Raw genomic sequence first — 10,412 nt, forward strand, 5'->3', positions numbered from 1 at the left:
CCTTAATTAGCTACGAATGAATATGTTAATTATCTACGTCACGGTACGTACAGATACGTGATACACCTGTATGTATATATACGGGTGAATCTTATGGTTTAGAAATAGTTTGTCATCACGGTTTAATGTACATACATGCCGATCTTGACACGCGTTCCGATCGATCGAATTCATCATCGAAACCCATCTGTTCAAAGAACAATATTTTTATTGCTACAAGAACTTCGATCGACGATACGACGAAATGAACGACGGAATACCGATGATCAGATACCTTCGTTTTGTCGAAACAAGTGTGCGGTGAGTATTCACAATTTATAAAAAAAAAAAAAAAAATCACCATTAACACTCTACCCTGAATCATGCGTGTGGTTGGATTTATTCACTCGATTCTAGGCGTCGTCAGTATGCCGCGCAATTCGATGCGGTTTTTTCCACACCTCATCGTCTTCAACCTCGCATCATCGGAGTGAATAAGAATCTTGCAAATTCAAGACAGCCCCGGTCGATTCCACATGCAATATATATGCATCATCGCAAGGTGATCGCGCTTATAGTTCCCTCCTCGATGGGAGACCCCGTTTAGTCCTTGGAGAACACACAAGGTCTACAAAACCCTTTCCTCAAGTTTCTATTTCACCCGTTTCTTTTTTTCAAATATTCACCCAAAGTATAAAAAACTAATTAAGAATGACAATTTTGTCGCGAAATTTCCTTCTCTCGTTGAAAGAAAAAAAAAAAAAGAAAAATTTGCGAACGTTTTCTGACGACACATATGCGAAATTTTTTCAACTTGATGAGATGAGTAGTTCTGAAATGTTAGGACCGTGAAAAAAACCACCGGGAGGTTTCACAGACCCCCAGTTTATACACGGTGATTGAAAAATTAGGTGCGTACTTTGAAGGTTAACGATTATAACAAGTCTGAAAAATCGTGATTCTTCTTTTACTATTAATTTTTTTTTTTTTTCTCTCTCTTCTCTTGGAAAAAAAACGTGACGTTCGTCAAATCCAACGTCTGTGTCCCACGCCTCGTGACTCTCTTTGTTAACTCCCTGTATTATTATCTTTAATTGCAGCTGTTTTCCGGAGTCAGTTACATCATCGACGAAACGTGGGCGCGAAGGGTACACCGGTATATATATACATATATATGTGTGTGTCTAACTAAGTTCTGGACGAGGGCCAGGAACCCCAGATTATTTCGTCATTGCTCTTCGCCGGTCAATGTCGAATTTTACCTATTATTGCACTCAACTGTTCCACTGCCGAGCTGTACTTACACCTTGGTACATAATAAATTACATCGCCTGCATTGCTGTACATCCCACATGCAGAAACGCGTTACCGGCCAAGGTCACTCAAGGTCGCGTGTCTCTGATCGCAATTTTCATCACAACGATACGGAAACCCAATGGAATTGCATATGTTGCTCGTGCGTAGATAGGTGAATTTTGGAAAGTAGGTGCGGCGTTTAATTGATCACTTAGGTATATTGGTAAATAACATATTTTTTTTTTTTTTATCTTTCTCACATTCCCATAATTCGTGGCTGATCGATAACGTGATCCTGTCCTAGAATCGCTCTTGCATATATTGGATGCATATCCGTTTACCGGAAATCACGTTACGTAAATGGAAACTGGTATAAATTTCTGAGTCCACCTCATCGGAAAAGTTTCGCAACGGAGTTGTTACCAACTATACGTCTGATATTTCGTAATCACTTTACACGAACATCAGTCTGCAATTGGTTTTTCAAACCTGATGCGTTGCGCGAGATTTCGTTTCGATTTAAGGATGTACTGGCTATATGTATATTCTAAACCAAAATCGTCTTCATTGCGGTTTATTTCTTTCCGATTTTTATCTCATCACAAAGTATTCAGTGTTATCGACGATGCTCACTTTCGGTTGAGAATTTATAGCCAACACATCCTTAACATCTCTTTGATGGATTAAATATCATACATAGTTTATTCTGAAATTGTTTGTCTTACACTTTACAGCATACAGCAGAAAATGCTTAAGTCCGTGTCACCGCGGCTGTCGCCCAGAGGAGGCGCCGAGCCAAGAATTATCCGTTTGACGACCGACCAGGAAGCCGTTCTTCAGGAGCAATTCAACAGGTGTCCAAGAGCCCCGCACACAGCTGACATCGTCCTCCTTGCCGCAGAGACAGGCCTGTCAGAGGCGGATGTTCAGGTCGGTAATCGGTCGGAATTATGAACACCGGTTTACGTCCGTGTCAAAGAGAGAGAGAGAGAGAGAGAGACAGAGAGACTGTTGGTTAGTTGGGGATTTTGTGGGCGAACGTGTTCGACAACTTCTCAAAGTTCTCTCAAAATTTACGTTTGGACGAAGCAAATATATATATGTACCGTTCTAAACCACTTTAGAAAACAAAGAAAACTAGAAGAGAAAAAAAATTGCTCGTTATCAGAGTTGATTATTCCGCGTCAAAATTGAATAATGAACGTTGAAAAATAGTTAATAAAACGTTAATTCGATGTTGTCAATTTTTCTTATACCTACACTTGTTAATTTCAGGGATGGTACGCCATAAGACTCGCTCAATGGAGGAAAGAGCAGGGACTCGGTGGAAACTTGCATTTTAGCAACTGATTAAAATCTCGTGTACCTATCTTATACAATATTATATTATACTTGTATCATATTATTGTAACGATAAGGTTACGAATATAATTTATAAACTTTGCGGTGATTTGAAATACTGAGATAAGGAAAACACGCAGCTCGTTTTCTGTAGCAAAGTTTGCGAAAAATATTTATTTTAATTGGAGAAAAAAATAAGTTACAATTTCATAACGTTTGAAATATATTTGGGAAATTTCAACATGCTACATAACTTCAAAGTAATCATAAAATTGTTCTTATTTTGTTACATTTGTTAAGTATACCGCTTAAGTTGTAATTTTTATATAACAAATAAGTTACTGACAGTGAGAACATGATTCGCATATACCAGATTGAAAAAAGGAACAAATATATGGAGGAAAATTGAAAACGGACTTAAATTTAATCGGTTCACCGGTTTTCATATTATTGTAACGATCATTGAAAACAATATTTATACATATTATTAAACATGTTGTGTGTACAGATAAATATAGTTATTAATATAAAAGTAATAAGGAAAAAGAAGGAGAGAGAGGAAAACACTTACAAAAACATTGAAAAAATGTAATAACGCGTTGAATGAGATAAATGTTATAATAAACCCGACTTCTATCGCTAAAAAACATTTTCTATTGTTTTAAATTTCATATCGGTAAAAATTCTTTTTCAAAAATAAAATTTTTGTTCTATAGATTCTTATAATAAGTACGATAATTACGTAACAAATGAAGATTCGATTCTTCCCTTATTTTTATCAAGACAATTATGTAATTATACGTATACAATAAATTGTTAAACGTAAATGTTACCTGTGTTATATATTTTTAGAGTATTGTTCTATTACTGATAAAATTTAGATACCAAATATTGAATATTTAGTAATAATTTTCTGTTTTATCTTCTCGTCAGATTCTACGGTTCATGTTTTATTTCTTATTTTTATATAAAATATTATATTATCAAATTGTGCCAACTTGAGACTTTATTATTTCTCTCGCATATACACAATTTTTTCGCACAAATCTTTACAGCTTTATATTTGCTAAATTAAAGTATTGTGTAATACGTATCTGCGTAAATTATTGTTGCTATTTTAAGGATTCCAGAGTACAATGGAATAATTGTCAAAGCGTTGATCAATCCAAAATGTAATGTGAACAGTCAAAATTTGATGTATTGAAATATGTAGTGAGTATTTTCTCGATCTCTTAATTGCTGTATCTACTTTTCCTGCAGGAGTGTCTGGAATGTGTTTAGCCGTGAGTAAGACAAACATGAAGATATTCCGTTTCGCATTCGTCGCAAACTGAAACGGTAATTTAAACTAAGAGAGAATGGGAATTGAATCCGATATTGTACAACGATACCATATAATACGAACAGTGTAACGAACCGTAAATTTGTGTGTTATGTAAAAGTATACTTATAAGTATATAATATACGAATAACTTTCATCTTTTATTGGATAATTGTAGTGCGATGTTATTATTTACTGCTGCATATTATATAATAAACAAGCTAACTACGTATATCGTACATTCGTAATCGTCTTCATCCGGCGAAGAATACTCGACGTAGTTTTTATCTCTCGCTGATTCTCTCACGGAATATTTTTTACGACCGCTATTCTCGCGGGTTCTTTGGATTTCCTCGGGTAATTTTTCCCTTTGCAACGATTTGTGGCTTCAAATATTATGGAGGATAAGAAGGCTAACGATTTAAACATCCGAACAAAAATTACGGCCTAAATACATTGAACATGGGACAATTGTTGGAGAGGTCGAGGTGAAAAATGAGGAACTCATAACTCGTAGTTGAAGTTTATTCAATACGCCGGAAATCTACTACAAGTGTTAGGGTGTCAGCAGGTAGTAATTTCGAAAAGTCCACGGATAAAAATAGAGTGAGAGACAAAGACGAATCCAAAGACATGATTGGGCATTTCCCGAAGAATTTCAATATTACGTGAAAAAAAAAAAATTTGTGCAGTATACATTATCTTAAGCAGAACATGGAATATACTATGTGAGACACACGTCTGCCGGATTACGATGAATGATGTGTGATATGTTCTTATCTTTATTATCTGTAACAAGCAGTAAATGAATATTAAATTACTTTTACCCACATTTCCTTACTAACTTCGCTGCTGCTGGTCCAACTGAAATAGTGCGTAAACGAATTTATTTCGGCACTTTTGAAAATCGCGAAAACTTTCGCCAAAAATACAAAGGGGTTAACCTTCCTTTTTTTTGACCAAAAAATTTTTCGTCTCAGAATTGATTCGTATGACTCTTTCCCGACCAATTGAACCCCAAGGAACTCAGAAAACGCAGCAAAAGGAGCGTGGGATCAACAGGAGAGAAGATACGAGGCAAAAAGCACCTGCTGAAAAATGTCAAAAATTCAGGTTTGCGTTTTTTGGCTGTAACTTTCGATGCGATGATCGCAGCGTATTGTGACTGCGCCCAATCGATTTCTCTCGCAAAATTACGTCGGAATACGGCCTGAAAGAATTGATTCCAGCACTTTTGAAAATCGCGAAAATTTTCGCCAAAAATACAAAGGGGTTAACCTTCCTTTTTTTTTGACCAAAAAATTTTTCGTCTCAGAATTGATTCGTATGACTCTTTCCCGACCAATTGAACCCCAAGGAACTCAGAAAACGCAGCAATAGGAGCGTGGGATCAACGGGAGAGAAGAAACGAGGAAAAAAGCACCTGCTGAAAAATGTCGAAAATTCAGGTTTTCGTTTTTTGGCTGTAACTTTCGATGCGTTGATCGCAGCGTATTGGGACTGCGCCCAATCGATTTCTCTCGCAAAATTACGTCGGAATAGTGCCACAATTGATTTATTCCAGCACTTTTGAAAATCGCGAAAATTTTCGCCAAAAATACAAAGGGGTTAACCTTCCTTTTTTTTTGACCAAAAAAGTTTTCGTCTCAGAATTGATTCGTATGACTCTTTCCCGACCAATTGGACCCCAAGGAACTCAGAAAACGCAGCAATAGGAGCGTGGGATCAACGGGAGAGAAGATACGAGGCAAAAAGCACCTGCTGAAAAATGTCAAAAATTCGGGTTTTCGTTTTTTGGCTGTAACTTTCGATGCGTGGATCGCAGCGAATTGGGACTGCGCCCAATCGATTTCTCTCGCAAAATTACGTCGGAATAGTGCCACAATTAATTTATTCCAGCACTTTTGAAAATCGCGAAAACTTTCGCCAAAAATACATAGGGGTTAACCTTCCTTTTTGTTTGACCAAAAAATTTTTCGTCTCAGAATTGATTCGTATGACTCTTTCCTGACCAATTGGACCCCAAGGAACTCAGAAAACGCAGCAATAGGAGCGTGGGATCAACGGGAGAGAAGATACGAGGCAAAAAGCACCTGCTGAAAAATGTCGAAAATTCGGGTTTTCGTTTTTTGGCTGTAACCTTCGATGCGTCGATCGCAGCGAATTGGGACTGCGCCCAATCGATTTCTCTCGCAAAATTACGTCGGAATAGTGCCACAATTAATTTATTCCAGCACTTTTAAAAATCGCGAAAATTTTCGCCAAAAATACAAAGGGGTTAACCTTCCTTTTTTTTTGACCAAAAAATTTTTCGTCTCAGAATTGATTCGTATGACTCTTTCCCGACCAATTGGACCCCAAGGAACTCAGAAAACGCAGCAATAGGAGCGTGGGATCAACGGGAGAGAAGATACGAGGAAAAAAGCACCTGCTGAAAAATGTCGACAATTCAGGTTTTCGTTTTTTGGCTGTAACTTTCGATGCGTTAATCGCAGCGTATTGGGACTGCGCCCAATCGATTTCTCTCGCAAAATTACGTCGGAATAGTGCCACAATTAATTTATTCCAGCACTTTTGAAAATCGCGAAAATTTTCGCCAAAAATACAAAGGGGTTAACCTTCCTTTTTTTTTGACCAAAAAATTTTTCGTCTCAGAATTGATTCGTATGACTCTTTCCCGACCAATTGAACCCCAAGGAACTCAGAAAACGCAGCAAAAGGAGCGTGGGATCAACGGGAGAGAAGATACGAGGCAAAAAGCACCTGCTGAAAAATGTCAAAAATTCAGGTTTGCGTTTTTTGGCTGTAACTTTCGATGCGATGATCGCAGCGTATTGGGACTGCGCCCAATCGATTTCTCTCGCAAAATTACGTCGGAATACGGCCTGAAAGAATTGATTCCAGCACTTTTGAAAATCGCGAAAATTTTCGCCAAAAATACAAAGGGGTTAACCTTCCTTTTTTTTGACCAAAAAATTTTTCGTCTCAGAATTGATTCGTATGACTCTTTCCCGACCAATTGGACCCCAAGGAACTCAGAAAACGCAGCAATAGGAGCGTGGGATCAACGGGAGAGAAGATACGAGGAAAAAAGCACCTGCTGAAAAATGTCGACAATTCAGGTTTTCGTTTTTTGGCTGTAACTTTCGATGCGTTAATCGCAGCGTATTGGGACTGCGCCCAATCGATTTCTCTCGCAAAATTACGTCGGAATAGTGCCACAATTAATTTATTCCAGCACTTTTAAAAATCGCGAAAACTTTCGCCAAAAATACATAGGGGTTAACCTTCCTTTTTGTTTAACCAAAAAATTTTTCGTCTCAAAATTGATTCGTATGACTCTTTCCCGACCAATTGAACCCCGAGGAACTCAGAAAACGCAGCAAAAGGAGCGTGGGATCAACGGGAGAGAAGATACGAGGCAAAAAGCACCTGCTGAAAAATGTCAAAAATTCAGGTTTGCGTTTTTTGGCTGTAACTTTCGATGCGTTGATCGCAGCGTATTGGGACTGCGCCCAATCGATTTCTCTCGCAAAATTACGTCGGAATAGTGCCACAATTAATTTATTCCAGCACTTTTGTATATCGCGAAAATTTTCGCCAAAAATACAAAGGGGTTAACCTTCCTTTTTTTTTGACCAAAAAATTTTTCGTCTCAGAATTGATTCGTATGACTCTTTCCCGACCAATTGGACCCCAAGGAACTCAGAAAACGCAGCTTTAGGAGCGCGGGATCAACGGGAGAGAAGATACGAGGAAAAAAGCACCTGCTGAAAAATGTCGACAATTCAGGTTTTCGTTTTTTGGCTGTAACTTTCGATGCGTTAATCGCAGCGTATTGGGACTGCGCCCAATCGATTTCTCTCGCAAAATTACGTCGGAATAGTGCCACAATTAATTTATTCCAGCACTTTTGAAAATCGCGAAAATTTTCGCCAAAAATACAAAGGGGTTAACCTTCCTTTTTTTTTGACCAAAAAATTTTTCGTCTCAGAATTGATTCGTATGACTCTTTCCCGACCAATTGAACCCCAAAGAACTCAGAAAACGCAGCAAAAGGAGCGTGGGATCAACGGGAGAGAAGATACGAGGCAAAAAGCACCTGCTGAAAAATGTCAAAAATTCAGGTTTGCGTTTTTTGGCTGTAACTTTCGATGCGTTGATCGCAGCGTATTGGGACTGCGCCCAATCGATTTCTCTCGCAAAATTACGTCGGAATACGGCCTGAAAGAATTGATTCCAGCACTTTTGAAAATCGCGAAAATTTTCGCCAAAAATACAAAGGGGTTAACCTTCCTTTTTTTTTGACCAAAAAATTTTTCGTCTCAGAATTGATTCGTATGACTCTTTCCCGACCAATTGAACCCCAAGGAACTCAGAAAACGCAGCAAAAGGAGCGTGGGATCAACGGGAGAGAAGATACGAGGCAAAAAGCACCTGCTGAAAAATGTCAAAAATTCAGGTTTGCGTTTTTTGGCTGTAACTTTCGATGCGTTGATCGCAGCGTATTGGGACTGCGCCCAATCGATTTCTCTCGCAAAATTACGTCGGAATAGTGCCACAATTAATTTATTCCAGCACTTTTGAAAATCGCGAAAATTTTCGCCAAAAATACAAAGGGGTTAACCTTCCTTTTTTTTTGACCAAAAAATTTTTCGTCTCAGAATTGATTCGTGTGACTCTTTCCCGACCAATTGAACCCCAAGGAACTCAGAAAACGCAGCAAAAGGAGCGTGGGATCAACGGGAGAGAAGATACGAGGCAAAAAGCACCTGCTGAAAAATGTCAAATATTCAGGTTTGCGTTTTTTGGCTGTAACTTTCGATGCGTTGATCGCAGCGTATTGGGACTGCGCCCAATCGATTTCTCTCGCAAAATTACGTCGGAATACGGCCTGAAAGAATTGATTCCAGCACTTTTGAAAATCGCGAAAATTTTCGCCAAAAATACAAAGGGGTTAACCTTCCTTTTTTTTTGACCAAAAAATTTTTCGTCTTAGAATTGATTCGTATGACTCTTTCCCGACCAATTGGACCCCAAGGAACTCAGAAAACGCAGCAATAAGAGCATGGGATCAACGGGAGAGAAGATACGAGGAAAAAAGCACCTGCTGAAAAATGTCGAAAATTCAGGTTTTCGTTTTTTGGCTGTAACTTTCGATGCGTTGATCGCAGCGTATTGGGACTGCGCCCAATCGATTTCTCTCGCAAAATTACGTCGGAATAGTGCCACAATTAATTTATTCCAGCACTTTTGAAAATCGCGAAAATTTTCGCCAAAAATACAAAGGGGTTAACGTTCCTTTTTTTTGACCAAAAAATTTTTCGTCTCAGAATTGATTCGTATGACTCTTTCCCGACCAATTGGACCCCAAGGAACTCAGAAAACGCAGCAATAGGAGCGTGGGATCAACGGGAGAGAAGATACGAGGAAAAAAGCACCTGCTGAAAAATGTCGACAATTCATGATTTCGTTTTTTGGCTGTAACTTTTGATGCGTTAATCGCAGCGTATTGGGACTGCGCCCAATCGATTTCTCTCGCAAAATTACGTCGGAATAGTGCCACAATTAATTTATTCCAGCACTTTTGAAAATCGCGAAAATTTTCGCCAAAAATACAAAGGGGTTAACCTTCCTTTTTTTTTGACCAAAAAATTTTTCGTCTCAGAATTGATTCGTATGACTCTTTCCCGACCAATTGGACCCCAAGGAACTCAGAAAACGCAGCAATAGGAGCGTGGGATCAACGGGAGAGAAGATACGAGGAAAAAAGCACCTGCTGAAAAATGTCGACAATTCAGGATTTCGTTTTTTGGCTGTAACTTTCGATGCGTTAATCGCAGCGTATTGGGACTGCGCCCAATCGATTTCTCTCGCAAAATTACGTCGGAATAGTGCCACAATTAATTTATTCCAGCACTTTTGAAAATCGCGAAAATTTTTGCCAAAAATACAAAGGGGTTAACCTTCCTTTTTTTTTGACCAAAAAATTTTTCGTCTCAGAATTGATTCGTATGACTCTTTCCCGACCAATTGAACCCCAAGGAACTCAGAAAACGCAGCAAAAGGAGCGTGGGATCAACGGGAGAGAAGATACGAGGCAAAAAGCACCTGCTGAAAAATGTCAAAAATTCAGGTTTGCGTTTTTTGGCTGTAACTTTCGATGCGTTGATCGCAGCGTATTGGGACTGCGCCCAATCGATTTCTCTCGCAAAATTACGTCGGAATAGTGCCACAATTAATTTATTCCAGCACTTTTGAAAATCGCGAAAATTTTCGCCAAAAATACAAAGGGGTTAACCTTCCTTTTTTTTTGACCAAAAAATTTTTCGTCTCAGAATTGATTCGTATGACTCTTTCCCGACCAATTGGACCCCAAGGAACTCAGAAAACGCAGCAATAGGAGCGTGGGATCAACGGGAGAGAAGATACGAGGAAAAAAGCACCTGCTGAAAAATGTCGACAATTCAGGATT

At 38.7% G+C, this 10,412-nt stretch overlaps 1 protein-coding gene across 5 annotated transcripts; it reads left to right on the forward strand.

Annotated features, from left to right (window-relative positions):
* Positions 1-101: 101 nt before the first annotated feature.
* On the forward strand, positions 102-4,169 carry LOC107227107 (homeodomain-only protein-like). 5 transcript variants are annotated; one of them, XM_046734443.1, is made up of 4 exons: positions 102-300; positions 1,080-1,135; positions 2,010-2,205; positions 2,551-4,169. In XM_046734443.1, the coding sequence occupies exons 1-4, from the start codon at positions 136-138 to the stop codon at positions 2,623-2,625; spliced, it is 492 nt and encodes a 163-aa protein (XP_046590399.1). In that variant the 5' UTR covers positions 102-135; the 3' UTR covers positions 2,626-4,169. The 5 variants fall into 5 exon arrangements, with proteins under 5 accessions (XP_046590399.1, XP_046590401.1, XP_015523640.2 ...); XM_046734445.1 differs by having other exon boundaries at positions 105-300; positions 1,080-1,127; XM_015668154.2 differs by lacking the exon at positions 1,080-1,135 and having other exon boundaries at positions 106-300.
* Positions 4,170-10,412: the final 6,243 nt, after the last annotated feature.

This window comes from Neodiprion lecontei, chromosome 3 (genome assembly GCF_021901455.1).
Source record: "Neodiprion lecontei isolate iyNeoLeco1 chromosome 3, iyNeoLeco1.1, whole genome shotgun sequence".
Taxonomy (NCBI): domain Eukaryota; kingdom Metazoa; phylum Arthropoda; class Insecta; order Hymenoptera; family Diprionidae; genus Neodiprion; species Neodiprion lecontei.